This window comes from Phascolarctos cinereus, unplaced genomic scaffold, assembly GCF_003287225.1.
Source record: "Phascolarctos cinereus isolate Bilbo 61053 unplaced genomic scaffold, phaCin_HiC Scaffold_4;HRSCAF=312, whole genome shotgun sequence".
Lineage (NCBI taxonomy): Eukaryota > Metazoa > Chordata > Mammalia > Diprotodontia > Phascolarctidae > Phascolarctos > Phascolarctos cinereus.
The window spans coordinates 369,039,885-369,064,162 of NW_027555847.1; the positions used below are offsets into that span (position 1 = coordinate 369,039,885).

General features: G+C 37.2%; 1 protein-coding gene across 1 annotated transcript in view; it reads right to left on the reverse strand.

The window, feature by feature from the left end:
• Positions 1-1,561: 1,561 nt before the first annotated feature.
• Positions 1,562-24,278, reverse strand: part of LOC110198154 (netrin receptor DCC) — a 378,347-nt gene continuing 355,630 nt past the window's right edge. Inside the window, exons 12-13 of the mRNA XM_078151764.1 lie at positions 6,044-6,139; positions 1,562-1,611 (exon numbers count right to left, since the gene is read on the reverse strand). Of these exons, the coding sequence (XP_078007890.1) occupies positions 1,562-1,611; positions 6,044-6,139 (146 nt within the window). The remainder of the gene's footprint in view (positions 1,612-6,043; positions 6,140-24,278) is intronic.

A 24,278-nucleotide genomic window follows, 5' to 3' on the forward strand; every position in this document is an offset into this window, starting at 1 on the left:
TAACATACCCTGTATCATACAGTTTGAGGCTCTCACTTACTATTTGTTGATAGATTGATTTTTTCCCTTGTCTATAGGTGGTATCTATCATTTCTCCAGTCTACACTAATTGAAAATGTTTAAAGGGTGTTGAAGTTCCTTGTGTGTAACCTTTAGGCTAGGGTGGCCTTGAGGTTGAGCATTCAGTAATCCTAGCCATACTTACATCAACCATTCCTAGAGGGAAGTGATAAGAAAGGCTTTGGAAATCCACCAAATTTATCATAAAAAGTAAAATCAGTATTACTATATTGGGTCCTCTCTCTATCTCAAAGGGGGTACTGGAAGTCTGAATGGATGGTGCTATAAACGTAAAGGCATAAATCATTTTCACATGTTTGAACACATTCCCTCCAAATGCAGTCTGGTATTCTTAACAGGACTACCTTTCGTATTATCAATGCTTTCCTTTAAAACAAACAAACAAACAACAACAAAAACAGATATCCAAATCAGGCTGGAAAGTTGAGGAGGAGAATTGTCAGTAACATTACCATCTCCACTGCTACCTTTGGGATATAGAATTCAAGTAAACTGCAGATACTCCAGAAAGTATAAACATGACTTCTCTTTGACAATCCAACAACCATTAAAAACAATACAACAATGAATGAAAGAAAAACATTTGTTTGATAATACATAACATTAGTTAGAACTTTACCTTATATTTTGCACTTGCAGAAAAGCTGGTCCTCCATCGGACGGTGTAAAACCGAACTTCAGTTGTTTTCTGATTCTTAGGGACAGAGTTGTCTGCCCAGCTGACCCTCACAGCATCGTGGGTAAGTGCAACAGCCTGAACACCTACTGGTGGGAGCATGGGGGTGGAGATATCTGGGACTGAGGTAGGGAAATCATCAGGTAAAGGATAAAAATCAGCTTCCAATGGGTCAATGGGATCTGGGTTAAACACCCACCAAATGAAACAAACAAATAAATAAATAAAATAGTTTAAAAATAAATATTGGTGATAACACATCACAATGAGTTAAATGCATGGCAATAATGATGAAGAAAAACATGAGAAGAACAGAAAACATGTCATTAATTTAATCAGAAAATGCATTAGAAGTAATATTGCTACTTCATAATAAAATAATATTTTCCTAAACAAACTCCAATCAATTCTTCATACATTTTGCATTCATATCTACAAATTATATTCAAAAGCAAATATCTTTGTAGGTGTACATTGGTATTTAAAAGAATTAACAAAAAACTGATTTCTGTATATACTTGCAGCTTAAAATTAAAAGGACAAAAGAGAATTTGAAATCTGTGACCAATTTCCTCCTATGGAGGAAAGTTTTCATCTTAGTAATTTACTTCCATTCTCTTACTTTCTCCCATTCCAAGTCCTCTCTCCTATTGTAATCCTATCATGCTTTGATTGTTGCTCATCCTACATCAGCATTCATATTTGGAAGTCATGAAGCAAGAAGAGTAAAGAATGGGGTCTTCTGAATTTCACAATGACAAGTCTATGACTGGTGACTCCACACTGTGCTAGAGTGATAGTTATTCACATTCGTGGCTGGTTTGTGGCTTGGCTTGTTCCAGATGAATTATTTTCTGAGGGAGTCAACATAATTCAGTTATATGTCTGTCAACAATGTAGTCTTCTGGTAGTGACCGCAGTAGCTGATCTTTGCCAAGGACCCACATAGATGGTGTGGATGACTCAGCTTCAGTTTTTCCCAATTGTTGCAAATCAACAAGCTCAGGCATTTAAGAGAATCCAAGAGTGTGTTGTCCTTATCATCTAGTTTCAAGCACTCTGTATCTCTCTGCCTGTCTTAAACACAAGGCTAACATCTATACCTTATAGACAACTGGCATTTGGAAAATGCATCATTTTACTCATGGATAGGATAATTGAATTTGTCTAATGATGGAACATCACAAAAATATTCTGAAATTCTTTTATTACATTTTAGTCTCAGCAAATTAGATTTATAACTGCTCATTTGTGATGATAGTAATAATTACATTTCTATGTACATCAGATGGGGAACGGAAAGGGGGAAAATGATTTTAAATAGCATCCTCATTCTTATTATTTATAAATGAGATATGACATTACAGGTCTTAGCCATGGGCAGGTTATTTGAAGAGACCAGTTGGAATTTAGTACATGTGTCAATATATCTCTACAACATTTATTTTTTTTTAAGAATATGACTTAAAGCAAAACCTTGCTGATTTCTGATGATTGCTTCAGTTTGTCCAGACTATTTCATATGTCTACCCCTACTTTATCACACTGTTTTCCAGTGAATTATTTAGTAGTTGACTGAGCTCTAGTCTTTGGAAAAGGAAAAACAAATGGAAAAAGAAAAGAAAGAGAAAGAAAAATGTGTGTTTAAAATTTAATGATAGAGCCCAGGCTCTTCAAATTTCCTTTGATGCCTCTTTCATTAAGGCTCCTTTAAACCCAAATGGATTTATGAAATGATGGGAGAAACTGAAGACAGTATTATTTCAGTAAGGTCTCGGACATCAGGTGGGTATCTATCAAGTTAGTGTAGTATATGAAAGTTTTGGGGGGTTTTTTTTGTCTCCTTTTTGGTATGTGTTCTAAACCATAGCAGATTCTGTCCCATTCTGTTTTTTAATTCTCAGTTCAGTTTTTTGAGGCTAGTTTTCCAAAGACAGCACAAGTAAAGCAAAACAAGACTTCTTGGCTTGGGATCAGGGTTTATTTCTTTCCTCCTTTCTTAGGTTGACAAATAACTCAGTTTTTCAAATTTAGTTGTGCTAGCAAATGTACCTATCTAGAAAATATTGAAGAGGCTAGGAGCTACAAAAATAAAAGATTAGATATCCTTTAGTAGCAAAACTTTAAATCCTGAAACCAAATACTTCTGGACTTCATAATTACCTATTTGCAATGATTTGATAATCTAGTTTCTGAAAAATAAGTACCTGAGTGATTTCCTTATGTTTAAAAATATCCACCTTTGTTGATGTTTCTGTGTGGTCAGCTGTGATTTTAGAATTTCTTCCCTTGAATATCTGGCCTCACTGGTACTTATATTCTTTGGACATGAACTTGTCATTCATTTGACACTTCCTCTAGAGAGACACTTGCATACAGATCTTGCTAATTTGTTTTTCCACTCAGGCCTGTCAGGCCAGAGACTACCCAGGAAGCACAATTTAAGGGCTTTCTATGGATGTTGAACAGTTTTCCAAAAACAGTTTTCCTGTGTGTGCTCCATGCAGCTGATTTTCTGGTGGCCACAGCCAGGAGAGAGCTAATGTCAGAGGAGATAAATTATGGAGCACTGAGGCAGGAGCCTTTTGGATAAAAATTGAAGCAATCCCAATGCTGGACTGGTATGTCAATAGGCTCCCATGAATTTAACAGCTCTCTAAGGCACAAACCAGGTTGGAAGAAAATAATAGTAATTATCCTCATTTCAAACAACAACAACAACAACAAACAAAACCTCTCCCACATCCTGGCTTTATTTCATTGGAGACTTGGTGGAAAAAAATAAAATTTAAAAAAAAACCCTCAATTGATCCAGTAGAGATTTTAAAAGATACGGGTCTATTGCAATTGCTCAGTAAGTGGTTATAACCCCCCTCTAACCTGTACCTTTTCTATTCACCAGGGAAAATGAACATTTAGAAAAGCAGGCTTGTGCTTAACTCTAGATGTATTTCCTTGCCTGTGTGTATATGTATGTGTATCTGTACGTGTTTTATTTTGTTTTCATTTTTGCCTTTATATTAGTCATATCCCAAGTTGCATCATAGGAATACTTCTGAAAAGCAAAAGGCCGAGTATGTTTTTTTCTTATGCATCTACTGGGCATTCATTTGATAAAGGTACCCCCAAAATTCACCCCATCTGTCTATTTGTTCTTTTGTTCTCAGTGACCCATAAATTCGTCTACTAGAAAGTTCCTGACATTGAACATGAATTTTTTTTTAAAATCAAATAATGCTGTCATCCTCCAGGGAAAAATACTGAAGGAATATTATCTTTCTGTCCATCTTCCTTACAACCCCATTCTCTTTATTTTTCTTTCCCTGGCTTTTCAAATACATCCCATTCCAAACTCTGAAATTTCTTTGCCTCACAAGCCAATTAAGATTGGAAACACAAAAGGAAAAATACATTTGATGAGCCATAGGCATCTTAAAAACCATGTGTGGAGAATGGGATATGCTTATCATGAAGCAATGAGAATGCCTGGGCCAGATAAGGAGAGCATAGCATGTTAAAAAAGGGTTGAATAGCTCATAGTAAACTACTTTCACCTTAGCTAGAGCTCTGCATTATCATCAACTAATAACTCCTGTCATTGATGTCTGGACTTTTTTTATCATACTAATTTTTATTGCTTAACATTCCTAACTTGCTAGTAGTTACACATAGTAAGTCCTATGCCTGGACCATGACAGATGTTGGTATGTTAATCCGATGTGCAGAACTACTGAGAAAAATTAGAAGTTTGTCACAAACCAAACATGTCAGTATTAGTATGTCTTCTCAGAATTTTATTTCTATAACTCTTTACTCAGAAAGAAAATATTTGACAAAGAAAAATGTATAGATCTGTCCCTCAATAATCTCTGCTAGCAAGGGAGAAAGAAAACTGGAGAAATAAAAATCCTGGGTAGTCAAAAATATCATCCTAGATGCTAGTTTCAAACTTGGGTTCCAACTAACTCATTAACTTCAGTTATTAAAAACTAACTTTATAGTCATTACTTTATTTGGAGATGAATGTTATTGGAGGTGTTTCAATATACACAAACCATTTACCCAAAAACATCTGGTTCAACACAATCTCACAACTGGGTAATTCAAAACCACCAATTTAACTGGATTCAATAACCAGATATTTTCAAAATCATTTGTCACATCTATATTTTAAATAATAATTAGGGCTTGCCCTCAACTAATCTGTAAGACAAGTAAAAGACTTCAGGGTACCTGAAATAGACCTATTTCTGTGCATTTTTCCTCTCTCCTCTTCCCTAATTCTTTCCCCTTTAGATGTTCAAGATTCTAGAGATCCTCCTAGTATAGAAACAGTATAGAAACTGCTTTAAGATCTTTGATTAACTTTAGAGTCAATGACTGATGACCAAGAAAGTGTTACCTTTCCTAATGGGATTTGCATTTCAATAGGAATCAAAATCTTTAATTAAGCTAAAGAGACAGCTGAGAGCATAGGATTTCAAAGAATCAGAAATTTTGGTGCTCAGTTAAGGGACTTCATTCAGGATCCTGAAATCACACTGTATAGATAGCTACTACTCCAAGTAGAGTAAGACTCAGATAAAGCATTGTTAACTAGTAGGTCATACTGATGTGATTAAAAATTATGTCCTTTTCCTTCCTTTTCCACTTCTCAAGCTTTGCCTTTCTTCCATTTTACCTATAGGCATAGAATAGCAAGCAGCATTTATAAACGCTAGACTCCAGTCCTCATCAGGATGGAGAAAATAGATTGTGAAGTTCTTGTAAAGAGTCAATTCATCCATTGGACTTTCTGGCTCAGATAGCTCTGAGGCAACCTGGTACTCAATCATATGACCATTTGAATGATTTCCCTGGCAGATTCCAGGACCCAACTTTCAAGGGTGAGGAAGAGACCTTGGGTACCAGGATAATGCTAGACTAAGAAATGAGTGAGTCAAAATATAATCCTCCAAACCAGCAGCCAGATGGTGAAGACCTAGAAAACAGTTTCTAAATATTTAAGAGTAGCCTACATGGAATAATGTTTCTTCCCATTTAAGCTAACTTTTTCAACCTAAATTTTTTTTAAAAAGTAAAATAGTTCTTCTACTAATCACTTTAAACTAAAATGAAATAAGGCACACAACTGGGAATTTTAAATTAGATGAATATAAAGTAAAAATCAAAAGGATTAGGGCATCAGGCTGCATATTTATGTGTACCAAATTACAGGACTTGATAACTCACTACAATTCACATACTGACAGAAGAGCAACAAGGAGATCAATGTCTTTAACTTACCTGTCATAGATCTGGTGGTGGCACTTTCATAGAGAGGAACTCCCTCTCCCGCATTGTTAAAGGCTTTTAGGGAGATTACATAATGGGAACTTGGCTCTGCAGATGAAATAACAACAAAACAACATAGGCATTATGTTAGTCAGGTTCCCAAACACTCAGAGTGAACATTTTCACCAAAGAAATATAGTATAAGGTAGTCAATAAATGATGTTTTCAAGCAATAAGTGAAATTTTTGTCAAAGCTGTCAGGTCTTCTTTGTTCACAGGCAATGCTTCTTTGGGGTTGTTAGCTCTTTATTATTTTACCATATGAGGCAGATGAAGGGTATTGAAGGAGAACTAGAATGGAATTTAGAAGACCTGGGTTCATGTATGGTCTTGCCAATTACCTTTAGCAAACCATACTACTAGATATGTGTGAGTGTGTGTGTGTGTGTGTGTATGTGTAGTTAGGTCAGGGAATAGCTTGTTATGACTGCAGTTTTCTAAATTCAGTCCAATCTGCTCTCTGTTCATTTTTGGGCTTTCTGCATTGAACATTCATCAATGCCTACCCAAGACGCATGGACTCATATAGTCAATCCAATGGGCCATAATCAGGACAACAGGCTTTTTTTTTTTTACTGTTTATTTTTTCCTATATGAGTTGTTTAGCTGGTCTCTTTTGAATAGTTTTGGACTCATTGATGAGATTGTTGGATTGTTGCAATCAGCAAAATGTCATCCTCCAAGGGAACATCTGGAAGATTTTTCTGGCTATTGAGAATCCTTCTATTTCGACTCCAATATAACAACCTCATAATAGTGATGGGCATTTTTGGTGAATATCCATCTACGTTATGCCTTGCTGGATATTTCTTACCACGAGATCATTTCAAGTTACTTCTGTGATTATATAAAAAGGACTTTTGTCAAAACATGCATATGAGATACCTTACTGGTGAAGAAATTTCAAGGTGGCATTTTGTATTAGTAAGTCAAAAACAGTTAAAAAAAACCCAGCAAAATAATAAACAAGATCTTATGTTCTTCTCATTTTTTAGTCAATTGAGTAACTATGATAATGTGGCCTCCTACTAAAGATCATCTGTGAAAGTTTTCCTGTTTCTCATAATATATATTTCATATGCAACTAAGCACATCACAGAGACATGAGAAGTGCACCGAAATAAACAGTTTATACACATATACATTAAAAAGTTGAGTTGATAATTAGTGATTCCTTTTCAATCCTCTTGGTAGCCTTATTTTAATAGTAATAAAGGTCCAAGATTTTTTCCAATTATATAGTGTCCTGATCTGTTTCAAATATTTTGACAATTGATTCCATCACAGTTGGCATTGGTTTATTTTTTGTGTATCTAATAAGGTGTGACAGCCTTTCATATCTTTTACTTAATGGAAATTCTACTTATGGTAGTATCCAAATATGATGGTTCTGTTGTGATCAATATCATAAATACTTTACTACAGAAATGCCTAATCTGTTTCATTTTTTATTTATTTTTTTTAATTTTTTAATATAAATTTATTTATTTTTAGTTTTCAACATTTACTCCCACAAGATTTTGAATTCCAAATTTTCACCCCATCTCCCCTCCCCCACCCAAGGACATCATGCATTCTGAATACCCTTACCCTACTCTGCCTTCTCTTCTATCTCTCCCCTACCTTCTCTCATCCCCTTCCCCTTTTATTTTCCTGTAGGGCAGGATAGACTTCTGTACCCCATTTCCTGTATTTCTTATTTCCCAGTTACATATGAAAACATTTTTTTAAAAGATGTGTTTTTAAAACTTTGGTTCAAATTTTCTCCCTTCCTCCTCCCCACCACCCTCATTGAAAAGGCAAGCAACTCAATATAGGTACATGTGCAGTTATGCAAAACACTTCCATAGTAGACATGTTGTGAAAAACTAACTCTATTTCCCTTAATCCTATCCTGCCCTCCATTTATTCTATTCTTTCTTTTGACCCTGTCCCTCCTCAGAAGTATTTGCTTCTGATTACCCTTTCCCAATCTGCCTTCTCTATCATCCCCTGCTCTCTTAACCCTTCCCCCTCCCCATTTTCCTGTAGGGTAAGACAGATTTCCATATCCAATTGAGTGTGTATGTTATTCCCTCCTTAAGCCAAATCCTATGAGAATAAGATTCCTCATTCCCTCTCACCTTCCCCCGTTTCCCCTCCACTGTAAGAGCTTTTCTTTCTGTTTTTGTGAGATAATTTACCCATTCTACCTCTCCCTTTCTCTTCTCCTAGTATAATCCTCTCTCATCCCTTAATTTTATTCTCCAGATATGACCCCTTAATCTTCAACTCACCCTGTGCCCTCTATCTATCTATCTATCTATCTATCTATCTATCTAATTTTTTTCCTCCAACTACCATAATACTGACAAAGGTCTCATAAGTTATAAATATCATCTTTCCATGCAGGAATGTAAACAGTTCAATCTTAATAAGTCTCTTATGATTTCTCTTTCCTGTTTACCTCTTCATGTTCCACTTGAGTCTTGTATTTGAAAGTCAAATTTTCTATTCAGCTCTGGTCTTTTCATCAAGAATGCTTGAAAGTCCTCTATTTCACTGAATGACCATTTTTTCCCCTGAAGGATTATACTCAGTTTTGCTGGGTAGGTGATTCTTGGTTGTAATCCTATCTCCTTTGCCCTCTAATTTATTTCCATGCCCTATGTCCTTTAATGTAGAAGCTGCTAAATCTTGTGTTATCCTGATTGTGTTTCCACAGTACTTGAATTGTTTCCTTCTGGCTGCTTGAATATTTTCTCCTTGACCTGGAACTCTGGAATTTGATACAATATTCCTAGGAGTTTTCCTTTGGGGATCTCTTTCAGGAGGAGATTGGCTGATTCTTTCAATTTCTATTTTGCCCTCTGGTTCTAATATATCAGGGCAGTTTTCCTTGATAATTTCTTGAAAGATGATGTCTAGGCTCTTTTTTTGATCATGGCTTTCAGATAGTCCAATAATTTTTAAATTCTCTCTCCTGGATCTATTTTCCAGGTCAGTTGTTTTTCCAATGAGATATTTCACATTGTGTTCTAATTTTTCATTCTTTTGGATTTGTTTTACAGTGTCTTGATTTCTCATAAAGTCACTAGCTTCCAATTGCTCTATTCTAATTTTTAAGGAAGTATTTTCTTCAGTAATCTTTTGGACTTCTTTTTCCATTTGGCCAATTTTTCTTTTTAGGGCATTCTTCTCCTCATTGGTTTTTTGGACTTCTTTTGCCATTTGGGTTAGTTTATTTTTTAATGTGTTATTTTCTTCAGTATTTTTGGGTCTCCTTTAGCAAGGCGTTGACTTGTTTTTCATGATTTTCTTGCATCACTCTCATTTCTCTTCCCAGTTTTTCCTCTACTTCTCTTACTTGCTTCTCAAAACCCCTTTTGAGCTCTTCCAAGGCCTGGGACTGATTCATATTTTTCTTGGAGGCTTTGGATGTAGGAGCTTTGACTTTGTTGTCTTCTTCTGGTTGTATGTTTTGATCTTCTTTGTCAGCAAAGTAAGATAATATAGTCTGACTCTTTTTGCGCTTGCTCATGATCCCAGCCAACTTGAGTTTTAAACTCTTTTAAGGTAAAAGTCTGCTTCCAACGTGGAGAATGTACTGTCCCAAGCTTCGGGGGTTTGTACAGCCGTTTTCAGAGATACTTGTAGGGACCTGTAAATTTTCAGTTCTTCCAAGGTGGTATGATAAGGGGCAAGGTGTTTACTCCTTTCCTGGCCTGTGCTCTGGTCTGTGAGGAGAATTTCCTCTCCACTGCCACTACAAGCTCAGCACCAGTGCTCCTCCTTGCCCAAGGACTGCACCTCAGAACTGTGACCCAGATCCAAACAGAGGCAAAGCAAGAGATTCCTGCCTCAGCACTTGCAAAGAGATCCCTGCAATCCCCCTGAGATCAGCCACTTGATTCCCCCTCAGTCTGTGGGACAGAAGCTCAGGAGGCCGTGGCCACCCTGGGACCAAGCTCCTCAGAGAATGGGGCTGAGACCCCGTGCTTCTCTTACCACAGAAACACACTTTTCCCACTGACCTTCTAAGTTGTCCCTGCTGTTCATGGGTTGAGAAGTCTGGAAACTGCCACAGCTGCCCACAATTCAGTCCTTTGAGGCCTCCTCTAGGATTGCTGAGGCTTGTGCACCCACAGGAACTATGCTCTTCCTCACAGCCCAGCACGGTATACCTTTCTGATCAACCATCCAGGTTGTCTTGGGCTGGAAATTTGTTTCACTCTGTCTTTTTGTGGGTTCTGCTGCTTTAGGATTTGTTTAGAGCCATTTTTTATGGGTATTTGGAGGGTTTTGGGGGAGAGCTCAAGCAAGTCCCTGCTTTCACTCTGCCATCTTGGCTCTGCCCCAATCTGTTTCATTTTTAAACTGTTGTTCTGTTTTCATCTATGAATGTTTTTCAATTAATCTGGTTTAGTGGAGTCTCATGCTAAATTTTCTATAGACTCATTATTCCTCCTTCTGTTCTTTTCTTTATAAGGTTGTTTCGAATCTTTCATCATCCTATGTCTTAACATTTTACAAATGGGTTTGTGTCTCAGATAAGTGTTTCCCTTACAAAAGATATCAAAAGATTGTTCTGTAGGATGGTTTTTGGACTCTTTCATTTGCTTCATCATGGAAACCACTTTTCATTGGTTCAAATGCTACAGGAATTAGTGATAGTCTCTGGCATCTTTTCCTTCATTCATTTCCCATTTTTCATTAACAATAGTTTGCTTGAATATGTCACGTTGGAGCTTTGTCATTTCATGCAGTTTTCTTCTCATCTTTTCTCCTCATTTCCAAGCTTGTGTTAATTTTGACTTTTGCTTTAACTTGTTAACAAGTAGTTCTGACATGACAGCCATAAGGATTATATTTTTCCCTCTATTAAGTGGAAGTAAATTTCATTATGTTTGGTGCTCACTATGTTTTAAAGACAGTATTGTTGATGAAATATGTGAGGATTATGAGCATTCCACATTTCATTGGGCTTCATTCATTCATTCATTCATTCATTCATTCATTTATTTATTTATTTATTGAGCCATATATTTCAATAATTTTTGCCCTGTCCAACCTGGTGTCCATTTTCATGTTGAAGTCATAGAATGTATCAAGGTATATATTACCTTGCATTTGATGATCTTAGCTCTTCACTGAATTTCTCAACTTTTTAATCTCCTGAAACAGACTGATGCATAAGCTGAAATAATCATGCCAGCAGCCCTTTTGCTTTTGTTCCACATGAGTACTTCAAGGTAGATGACAAAATATTTCATGAAAGATGTTTCTTTGCCTTTGGGAACATGATGAAACCAACTCAGCCAATCCTTTATTTGCCTCTTCAAGAACTTGTGAATTTCTTTCCATTTAGCTGCAACTTTATCTGACTTGTGGCTTCATTTGTGGCAAAAATGAAACCTATGATTCAGTTTTTCCAATAGCTTAGTTCATCTCATTGTTCACTGGACAAGTGTTTCACATTTTAAGTACCATCAGTTACATTGATGTTTTTAGATGATCTGAGAACTATGTGTGTCTCAAAAACTTCTGTCTGTCTTTTGTGGCATTTTGCTACTGTCACAATTTATTATCATTATCTAACAACAAGAGATAACATTTATGTAATACCTTAAAGTTTGCAAAGTGATTGATTTACAAATATCATCCCATTTTATTCTCATGACAACTCTGGCAGATAGATGCTACTATTATTCCTATTTTATAAATAAAGAAACTGAGGCTAGGAGAGGAAAAGTGATTTGTGTAGGGTTATACAACTGTATTTGAGGCAGGATTTGAAATCAGGTCTTCCAGACTCTAGGCCCAGGGCTCCATCCACTGCACTACTCCACTGCCTTTAGTGATTAACCAATTGGCTTTCCATAATTAACTAGCATTCTATATGCTTTCCTCACATGAAGCCTGTGAAGTACCCATTATTAACCATGTTTTAGATATGAAGTAACTGAGATGAAGTGATTTGCTCTTTAATGCACCCCAGAATTTTACAGTATCAGAGATTTGGAGCTACAAGGGATTTTCATAATTACTCAGCTCAAGCCCCTCCATTTATAAAGGGGAAGGCTGAGGTTAAGAGACACTTATAAGTTAAGTTATAAGTTATTAAGTTAAGTGCCTCTTATAGAAGGCCATAAGAAGAATAAGAAGCATATTTGGGATTGGAAGCCACAGACTTTGGTTCCAAATCCAAGTTTCTTTCCATGACACCAGAGTGTTAGATTTTTTGATGCACACATTTAGCCTTCTTCTTTCTGACTTGAAGGCACCACTGGAATGTTAACAGGTGATGTTTTATAGGCTGTCAAGTGTGTCAATGCAATGGCCAACCCCTCAATTTACATCATCCTAGGAAAAAGCATTACTGAAACAGCTCTCTAAGCATGCATTATTGGCTTTTCAGCCTTGTAGAGGCTGTGTTATTTACTTGTTTTTAAAAGCCTTAACTGGTTCATTCTTATTTCACAGAGTTTGAGTTTCTGTCTCAGGCCAAATTAACACAAGTTATGCAACTCCTTCTTAGCTGTTATCTAGCTCCAAGGAGCATACATCATTTTCCTAATCTCCCCAGACAGCCTATATACAGGTAATTGTCATTTCAACCCTTTGAATCTTACTAATATTGAACACCTATCAAATCCTGAATTATCTGACTAATGCTGGTTTCTTTAACTTCAAGCTTGGTGGTGGTGTATATTACCCTATCACACAGCCAGAGGATTTGTAATTTACTATTGAGCTAATGAATTACACTAATCATCAAGAACGACAAATCCAGCACCATTGGTCAATTGTGGTTGTCCTAGAAATGTGAGACTAGGAGCAAACGCTAAGCTGTGAAATGGATCTATTTCAATACTGTGACAGAAGTATATTAGAATTATAGACCCAAGCCCACACAATCCCTCTCACCTCTGTTAACACTCATGCAGATTTGTTATTTATGCCTATTTCTTGATCCCACAAATAGAAGTTAGGTGGTGTAGGGGATAGAATTCCAGGCCTAGAGTCAGGAAGACTGATCTTTCTGAGTTAAAATCTGGCCTCAGATCTTACTAGCTGTGGGATCCTGGGCAAGTTACTTAACCCTCTTTGCTTCAGGGTCCTCATCTGTAAAATAAGCTAGAGAAGGTAGTGGTAAACCGCTCCAGTATCTTTGCCAAGAAAACCCCAAATGGGGTCACAAAGAGTGAGACGTAATTGAAATGACTGAACAGCGACAGCAAAATTTTCTCCATTCAGATCATCTCCCTCTTTGTTACTTACCCTTGCTTCTATTGCCTGCTGTTGAGATGAATGAGGATTGCTAAAGGAGTAAATGAGACACTTGCCCACTACATTTTGAACATCTCCTGTGTTCTATTCTTAAGTTTCTCAGAACCAAAAATAGCCTGGCTGTTAATATATGTGTTTGGCAGGAGGCCACAGTAGTTTCATGCCTTCAGACTTGAGATTAGGACACCTAAAGACTAATAATGATTGATTTGCTCAATAGAACTATGGGGAAAAGGGACAAAGCAATGATTCATTGACTAAAATGATATCATTCTAAAACTGTTCAATGAGTCTTCTCTATTACCTACCAAAAAGCCTCTATTAGTTACTCTGGTATTCAAGACTGTCCAGAATATTAAGCCAAGCAACTTTCCAATCTAATTGCATAATTCCAAACTCATGCATTATGCCACAGACTATATTCCTTGTTAATTCTTATACAGTCTTGTGATTTTCTCATTTATATACTTGCTCACTTTGCTCTCTATTCTTGGAAAGCTCTGCCTCCTCCTCCTCTTGTAGCATTCTTATTTTTTTTAAACCAAATAAGAATAATAATTTCTCCAGAAGACCTACTCAAATGCCCCATCCCAAAGTCAATAATTACTTTTTATCTTTTGAACCTCCCATAGTGCTTTTATAAGTATCTCTTTTAGCACATGCCATATATTACTTTGTATTCAATTTATATCTCTATCTAGATCATTTTCCAATACTTGACTACAAGCCCTTTGAGGGCAAGGGACAAGTTTTATCTAAACTTTGTATCTCCTCAAGCATAGTACAATGCTCCATTCACAATTAGTGCTTAGTAAATGCTTACTGAATTCTGGTTTTCCACTATTCAATGGGAGCTGTAATTCAGGAGAACAACACAAGAGGGCAATATGGTCCTATTTTCTTGCACATGCTCAGAACCCTCAAACTTTATAGATCACTAAACCACAAAGGGCTTGTCAGAGAATTGCTTCCTCTAAGGAAGCATCAAATGAGTTAAGTACCTTTAATATTATCACAAATGGATGCCAAAAATGAATTAATCATTAACTGTGGTCAGACCTCATAGTTCTGAATGCATTTGACATCTATTATAGCTCCCTCCCTCCCAAATCATCTTTTTTTGGGGGGGGAAGGGTGACATAAAAACAACCCACTGACTCTAAAAAAGAAATTACAGCAATATTAATTTAATTTCCTCTAATTGCACCAAATTGAAGATATTTGGAGTTCTTCACTATTTCTACAGGAACTAAAGCAATTATGGAAATTTAGAATGTTGTCACATTTCGGATTGTTTGATGGATCTGAATCTGTTGATGTGGTAGGCAGTGTGGTAGAGAAGAATGAACGCTGGTCTTAAGAGTGAGAAGATATGGGTTTGAGACTCAGCTTCACCATTTACTAATTATGTAACCTCCATGAACCTCAATTTTCTCATCTGCAAAATGGCTATAATGATGATTGCTCCACTTATCCAATAGAGTGGGTGTGAGAACAGTGCTTTGTAAACCCTAAGTGGATGAGGCTGCTCAGTTTGGCTGGGAATGCAGAAGGCTGGCAGTTGGCAGATATAGATGCCTGTTAGCTATTCTCCATCTCCTGTTGCCAGGACAAAGCAAATCAAAATCAACGTAAACTTTTTGAATTTTGGAGTTGTGTGAAATTGGGATAGCCAAATAACAGAGCTCCTTCACTGCAGATATTATAGATCAGACAACTATTATGCCAGAAGGGTTTGTACAGGCTTGCCTACAGGTGATAGATGAATGGATTTAGTCTTGGGAGTGAAAGAAGAGGCCTATAGGGACCTCTTCCAATGTTTATTCCATACCAAGAGTCCTCACTCCATGAAAGAAAGTATTTGGAAGAACACAGTTATTTTAATTAATAGTGAGGGTGAACTAAGTGCCAATGACAGGCACCAGATTGACACAGTGTATACTCATTTATTCATTACAGATTATATACTTCAAGTAAAGACTGGGGTCTTCCATGCCAAGCCCTTGTCAGGGTTCACTTTCCATGCTCATGCTGCTTTTGTTCTCTCTATAAACACTGCTAAGAAGTCAATTAGAGAAAAATAAAGTGAGATGGACATCTTCCCATCTCAGCAAACCAAGGTGACTGAGAATACCAACTGTAGGGCACTCTTTATGCAATCAAGTGCTTTATTCTACTGGTCATATCTGGCCTCCAATTTACCTGAACATTTAAAATTCAGTCTAATGTGTTATTAAGTATAGCTGATTCTGCTAAGCTGTGGAACAAGACATTTTTACAGTGCATACAGTCAATTAAAAAAACTTGGAAGATGCAAGAATTTTGAACAATGCTATATGCAACCATGATTTCAGAGGACCTCTAAAGCAGAATCTTAGTGATGGAAAGGTAATGCAGACTAAAATCTAAATGACTTCACATATGTAATCTATATGAAAGTACTTGTCTTCTCAAGGAGGAGGGAGGGAAGAGGAAGGGAGTGAACAAGAAGTGAAAGGAGGGAAAGAGAGAATTTGGATCTCAAAATTAAAAAAAAAAGAATGTTAATTTTGTAACATGTAATTGAGGAAAAATAAAATAAGACATAAAAAAGAATGAAATGTACATTTTTGGTCATGGCTTATGTGGGAATTTACTTTATTTAAGTACATAGATTTGTTTAAAAAAGTATATCCCTCTCATGAACATAAATTCTTTTTAACTGAAAAAATAAAATCAATTAAATTTAACAAAAAATATTTATAACTTTCTATAAGGTACTGTGTTAGGTGATGAGGATACCAATGTATTTAAGACATTAAGGCAAAGATTTTCTACTGGGTGACACGTACTCAGATAATTAAACATGAAGTCATCTGAAAAGGGAAAAATAACTAGCAAGTGGTTAGGGGACATGTGGATCAATAGGAGGTTACACTTGGGCTGAGCCTTGAAGGAAGCTGAAGTTTCTAAGAGTGGGATCATAAGATTATAGATTTAGAAATAACAGGGACCTCAGAGGCCATCTAGCCCACCCTTGTGATTTTACACATGAGAAAACTGAGGCCCAGTGAAGTCAAGTGACCTTGGACAAAGGTAGCAAGTTTCCAAGGTAGGATTTGAAACCCTGATTTCTGACTTCAGAGTCAGTGCTCTTTCTTCCCATACTATACTAAGGGGAAGTATAGTTTCAGAGGCAGCTTCTCTGGTATTTCACGATCCTTCCCACAGGTCTTTGGAGTCAGAGAGATTCTACATGTACCAGAGTATCATGAGTAGGCATGTAATTTTAAACCACTGAGATGAATAATGGTCATAGGAAGAGGCATCCTCAGGTCTCTTCCACAGAATAGCCTTTCAATTTGGCTGAAATGTAGCCTAAGAATAATGCTGAAAATGAAATTATCTGGAAATATAATCTAGAGTAGCTTACAAAAGGTTTTAAAGATGAAATCAACAGACCATGGCAACAGATTGGATCTGGGGTTAGGGGTAAGAGATAGTGAGGAGTCAAGGATGATTATTCCTAGGTTGTGAACATGCAGATCTGGGAGGGTAGTGTTGTTCTTTACAGTAATAGGGAAGGTAGGGATAGGAGTTAGGGAAAGACAATGAGTTCTTCTGGGGGCATATTGAGCTTAGGATGTCTACTAGACATCCAGTTTGAGATGTCTGAAAGGCAGCTGGAGATGTAAGATTAGAGGTCAGCAGAGAGGCTAGGACAGGACAGGTCATCAGCATAGAGATGGTAACTAGATCCATAGGAGATCACCAAGTGAAGCAGTGTAGAGGGAGAAGAGAAGAGGGATAAGAACAGAACAATGAGGGACACCTATGCTTGGAGAGCATGATCTGGAGGAGGATCCAGCAAAAGAGACAGAGAAGAAGTGGTTCAGATAGGTAGGATGAAAACCAAGAACTGTGTCCCAAAAACCTACAGAAAAGAAAATATCAGGGAGAAAAGAAGGATCAACAGTGTTAAAGGCTGCATAGAGGTCAAGGAGAAGGGGAATTGAGAAAAGGTCTTTGGATTTGGCAATTAAGAGATCATTAGTCACTTTGAAGAGATCAGTTTCAGTGGAATGGTAAAGTCAGAAGCCAGACTGTAAGGGAGTAAGAAAATAATAAGAGCAAAATGGAGCCACCCATTGTAGATGACCTTTTCCAGGACATTAGCTAAAAGAACAGAAAAAAGCTACAGGACAATAGTTAATGGGGATGGAAGGATCAGGTGAGGTTTTTTTAAATTTGTTTTTTTTTTTCATGATGTGGGAGACATATCGACATTTGTAGGCTACATGTTTTTGTTAGCCCTATTAGATAACAAAACCTTTGAGGTCAGAGTCTGGCTGTTTTCCTCTTTGTAGCTACAATATTTACCATGATTCTGAGCACAAAGGTAATTTTGTAATAGTCACCTAGCATTTATTAAGTGCCTACTATGTGCCAGGTACTGCTGGAATAAGAAGTGTGTTGAACTTAATTGATTTTCTTTAGTCTGCTAACTTGGGATGAATACTTCATGTCGAAAAATTCAGTTCAAGAGTGTAGCAAAATATGCTGAGAACATGATCATAAACAGGATCATTCTGAATATTAAGGGACTACAGAATCATTCCTGGCTTTTCAAGAGAACTGAACTTTTTGGTTTGCTCAGACAGTACCTACCTGAAGTAAATTTGTGAAGTATGTGGTCAACGGTCCTATATTATCTTTCCCCCACCTCCCAGGAAAGTATAATAGGTGTGATGAGTTGTTCTTGTATATTTTATTTTTTTTTAAAATATTTTATGTGTTTGTCAAAGCAAACATGAGTCTTTCAAATTTTAAGCATTTTTTTTTACAATAGAGTAATAAATAACTGTCCTATACCTGATTTTTACTTTACACAAGAAGTACCTTTTCTACAAGTGACTCTACTGGAGAGTCCCTAAATATGAACCATACCTAAGATTTGTTTTAGAGACTTCCCCCAAAATTCCAGGGTAGATCCAGACAGTATAGAAAAAGCATGAGTCCTTTTTTGGGGGGAGAGGCTAGGCTCTCTCAGGACTGAATCCAGCTTATGTGAATTGAGAGTAGAAGCTCTTGACTGGAGGGGAACATACCACCGAGTCTCAGGTGACAATAAATTTCTCCCCTTCCTACACTCTACAGTCTATCCAAATAGGTTACTCCCTTTTTCTTACATGTAACACTCCACCTCCCATCTCTCTGCCTTTGCATTTAGTCCTTTACTTACTTTCACCTCACAGGATTCTTTGTTTCCTTCAAAACTCAAAAATGCTTTTTGGATTCTCCAGTTTCTAGTGCTGTATTTGCCAAAATGATTTTATTTTGTATATATCATATACATAAATACATATGTATATACACAATGCATATATGCATTCTGTCAGGGGACACATACATGTTAAACCCTCTGACACAATATAAGGTCCTTGAGGGCAAGGCATTTTGCCTTTGTATGCCCCCAAAATCCTGGCATATGATAAGCGCTTAATAAATGCTTAATGATTGATTCAAAGTTTGATTTAATAATATTATTCAGTAATGAAAATATGGTGCCACTGAATGTTTCTGAACATGGAAATGAGGTGGATTCCAAAGAATTGAAAATAACTATCACACAGAGAAAGACACCTGATAGGTGTGAGAAGACTGCAACATTTAAACAAAGAACCTCAAAGAAGAAGAGGGGTAAAAGATGTCACTAAGAAACTTGCAGGATAGGAAGAGATATATTAGTTATATGATAAGGATAAGGGAGATGGGGGATGCCAGACTATTCCATGGGTACCCTCAAAATGTCAGGAGAAAACAAATGCTCTGACATGTTGTGTGGGCAACCTGTGAGGAATTGATGGGAAGATATGAGCAAGAATTGCACAGAATGGGAAGACTGGAGGGGTTACAAACTGTATCATTAGAGATCTATTTCACATAAGAAATGATACAATCAGAGCTATATGTTAGGAAGAGAATGTGATCAATTTTGAGGTTACAAGATTAGTCCAAAGAATATTTCAGTGCTGTTCGTGAAAAGTAATAAAAATCTGAACTCTGGTAGTTCCAGTAAGAATGGACAGCAGAGGACAGACATAAAAAAATTTTACTGACAATAAATGTAGGGACCACAGGAGTGGGAAGAGGTAACAGTAACTATTATTTCTAGTTTTGGTGATTATGAGAAAGCTGATAGTACAAGCAGAGAAGGAGGGTCATGGACAGAAGTAGTAAGGATTCCTGCTTTGGAAGAGATGATAATGATTTCAGTTTTGAATAAGTTGATTTAATGAGGCAGGGGCAAAGACAATGATAATATTCAGAATCTATTTCAGACCTTTTGACAAATCGTCTCCTAGTTTGTTATTTCATCTAATAGATTGTTTGCTTTGTTGTTTAAACCCAGCCAGAGTCCAATTTACTTAGAGGTGTGGGATTATCCCTAGGTATTAGTGATCTCCAAAGTATTTTACCTTGGTACTTTGGGCATACAGACAAATAAACATATAGATTCCTAGCCATTTATTAAACACCTTTTGGATTCAGAATGGCATAAAGGACAGAGAGTAAGGTTAACAAGTCTTTATTGAACACTTACTATGGACCAGGCACTGTGATAAATGCAGAGGAGACAAATACGAGTAAAAAGACAGTATTTGCCTTCCATTAATTTACAGTCTAAGAAGGAAGATGACACAAAACAGAGTTAAAAAGTGCAAAGAGAGGTGTATTCCCATGGAGTCATCCTGGCAAATTCTGAAAAGTTAAAAGCAGAGTCAGGAGAGGAAATAAGGTTGACTGTCCTGGAATCTTCCTCAAAATGGAAGTTTCAGGTGGAGCTCACCTTCAGAAGAAGAAGCCTGAAGGAACTGAGGAATTTTCTAGGGTGAGAAAGCCACAGGCACTGAAGGAACTTCCAGGGTGAGGGGAGCCAAGGCACAGTAGAGAAGTCCACTGGCCTCAGAGTCAGGAATACTTAAGTTCCAGTCTGGGTAAATCACTGAACATCTTAGTACTTTAGGTAACTCTTCAAGACTATAAGTTGTAAAGAGAATGCCAACTTGATTTGGTAGAGGGGGTTTCCTCATAATAGAATTCACTATAACAGGGAAATTATAGGTCTACTCCTTCTCCTGGTCCCTAGGTGCAAACCACTGTGCTAGACAATGGCGGAGATAGACATAGTTACACCATCATGATTATTTTGTTCTGCTTCTGATCTATTAAGATTGTACCTGCAAATAAACGTTCAGTACTATACAATAGCTAGAGAATAGAACAGATTACAGGAAGGACATAAAAGAACTATTAATTTCTTTTCTTTTCTTTTTTTTAAAGGCAATTGGGGTTTAGTGACTTGCCCACGGTCACACAGTTAGTAAGTGCCAAGTGTTTGGTCTGAGGCTGGATTTGAACTCAGGTGCTCTTGACTTCAGGGCCAGTGCTCTATCCACTGTGCCACCCAGCTGCCCTGAGAACTATTAATTTCTATGAAGGGCAGGAGAAAAAAAGAAAAAGACTAATTGGGACCAACCAGTGAAGGCTTCATGATATAGGGGGCATTTAAGATGGATTTTGAAGGATAGCTAGGATTTAAAAACTTGGATTGGGTGGGGAAGGGGGAGAAAATTGAAGTGTGATCAAGGGTATGGAGACATGTAAAGTACCCAGCACATACAAAATGCAGTGAATAGCTCAGTTTGTCTAAAGTGCTATATAAAGAGAGTGAGATAATGTGGGGGTAGGGGAGAAGCTAGACAGAAAGAGAGGCATCTTATTATGGAGAGTCTTGAATATTAGACAAAGATGGGCGCACTTTCTTGGGAAAGCAACTGGTCTTTTTTACCTAGTCAGAAGAAAAAATAATAATCTGGGAGGGAAGACCCTCAGAGTTTCTGGCCAAAACAGAAAAAAAAATGCTGTTTACACTCAAAGCTATCAAAACCCAAACAATGACCAAATGAGGGTTGGGCTGGGACCTATTCTTGGCTAATCAGTGAAAGCCAGAGTGATTTGGGGTTAAGGCATTGTCAGGTAGCTCTAATTGAATCCCAATGGGTTTTATCAAAGCCTGGGTTTCCAATGCTATATTTCAAGAAATCATAAATGAAACTACATGGAGCAAAAGAGTTAATTGTCCCTGTTTTTTTTAAATGATAGAATAAATAAGTAGGGAAGAGGGGAAAAAAAGAAATCTAGGCCATGAACCTCAAGATTTCTTGTGAGGTTTAAGTGATTAAAATTTATATTCCTTTGGGCAGAACACCCACAGGTAAGGGTATGATTCCCTATGTGGACAGAGGAAGAAGAAGAAAGAAAGGTAAAAAAGGAGAGGGAGGAGGGAAAGGAAGGAAGGGAAGGAGAGGGTGAGGGAAGAAGGAGAAAAGGAAGGGGCAGCATTATTCAACTGGAATTGGATAATTGGGTCCCCAGTAGGGTAGCTACTAGTATTCATAGACTGTTGTTTGTCCTATGCTTAGAAGAGGACCAATGATATCAGGAAAGTGATATCTTGACTTGCAAGTGAATTGGATGTAAGTGAAGCAGGGCTGTACAAAGTCATCAGCCTCAGGCTCTCTGCCCCCTCCCACCCGAGCCATCTAGGGCCAGTGGCAAGGCATAGATCGGGATGAGTGGAGATGGCCCTGGATGCTTTTTAAGCTAAGGTCTTTCCCAGGTCTCAGTTTGCCTGAGGCAACACCCATTCAGTGATTGAGGCTAGGTAAGAAACAAGGAAAAAAAAGGTCTCTTTTACTTAGAAAAAAAATCAATCAATCAATCTGGGAGGGAAACACCCTCAGGGTTTCTGGCCAAAATAGAAACAACTGCTATTTAACTAACTCTGAGCCATCAAAACCCAAACCAAGTGAAGCCTGTGCTGGGATCGATTAAGTTGTGAGTTTACCTTTTGACCAACCATGTTCTCTAAATATATGCCTCATCATCATTTTACTTGCAGTTTGCTTTTCCCTTTAACTCTGTGTAACTGCAGGAGAGTATGGCCCAGGATACTTTTGGGAAAATAGTTTGTACTAACCGTTCTTACTATACCACCTTAGCCAATACCCTTTCCAAAAGTTTTTTTAAAAAAAGATAAGTTGAGATGTTATTGCAGAAGTTGACTTCATAACATTTGCTAACTGGATGTGGATGGGTAAAGGAGTTAGAAGAGTCGAAAAGAACATGAGGAGTCTCAGCACGTTAAACCTGGAGTCAACTAACTCTACTATGAAATGTTAGAGTCCATAGAGATGTTAGAGATCACGTAATACAATACTATCATTTTACAGATAAGGAAAGTGAAGGTCAGAGTGATTATGTGCATCGTTCAATGTCACTTGACTAATTAGTGGCAAAGATGGCATCTGAACCTAGCTGTTGTGCCTAGTAGTGGTCTTTCACTAAATCACCCAGTCCTCTATATTACAAAGTACTTTAACATTGAATACTTGGATTACTCCAAGAAGTGGAAAGGACAGGAATGGTTTCCCTCATTTTGCATATATGAAGCAGTTATGTCAGAGGCTTTCTCAAGGTGCCTTAATCCAACTATATATATTTACTACATCCCTCCTAAAAGATCTGAAATATGGTAGTTAGAGGGTCAGGACTCAGTTTGGAGTCCTTTTAGTTTGGGGACAATTTCCACTATTTATTCCACTCATTGGAAAGGCTTTATACTCTTTTCAAAGGATGTCAAGGATCATAAGACAAAAAGATCTGTCCTAGGCCCTTCCTTACATACACAGCCAATACTTAGAGCCAGTAAATACACTTGTTTGTTCCACTCAGTGAGGTGTTCTTTGGCTAACAGCCCTCTGAGTCTGAGAAATGACTAAGTAAATACCTAGATTAGGAAACACTACACACTGATTACAAATGGAACACTTAATGAAATGATTTCTCAGCAAAGCTTTACATCAGGAAATTAGCAAGATACACCATTACATACCAAACATACAGGTTTATCCATCCTTGTTTTCCTTCTCAAAAAAAAATTATCTAAGTACATTTAGAAGAGGAAAGAAACACTGAAAGATCACTTCAGGTCTCCATTCATAAAAATCACTGAGATTATATCTATTTGGCAGCAAACAGCTGGTCAATTTAGCCCATTTGAGCAAACAATTTGTCAGTTAGGTTTACAATGCAGTTAAGCTACTTATCTTCCTCTGTCTTGTATCTAAGGAAAAGTCAAACTGTTTGAAATTAGACTGAGTAAGGAGGGAAAAGAAGACAGCTCCCTAAAAATAGTGTACCCCCTTCACCCATGTTTTTCTTCCCTTCTCTTATATGTCCTACCTTAACTTTGGATTTTGAGGAGAAGGAAGAGGATTGAGCAAAGTGGAAGAGTATGGTAAAGGATAATAAGAGAAGAAACGAAGTGGATGGGAAGAGGAAAGGGTCAGTAAAAGAACGTGAACACAAGATGAGGGAGAATGGAAGAACTATTCCAGAGGATCTGCCTTCCTTACCTCTTCAATGTTGAGGAATGGCATTCATGCTACCATAGGAAGAACTAGAACTCAGTTCACTGGAAAACACTCAAGTTCAGGTGCTGTCATTTAATTTCACCTTTAATCTAGTTGTGTTATCATCATAATAAAAAACACAATTCCTTTCCTCCTTCCCCTTCTATCTTCCTTCTTCCTCTCCCTCTCTCCTCATCTTCTTTTCACCACTCTCCATTGGGGTATTCTACATAAGGAAGGCCTATAAACGTGAAACAATTAAAAATGGCCACCCCCTTCCTAAACACGTATGGGGCATATGTATTGACCTCCATAGGAAAATTTCTTAAGCCACAACAAAATTTGTTTAAGTAGATTTTTTTAACTTTCTTTATTACTCTTAAACAAAATCCTATTATTACATGACCCAATAGGCATTGTTCAATCTAAAGATATTGTTCTCTTGAATGCTGTTTCATGTT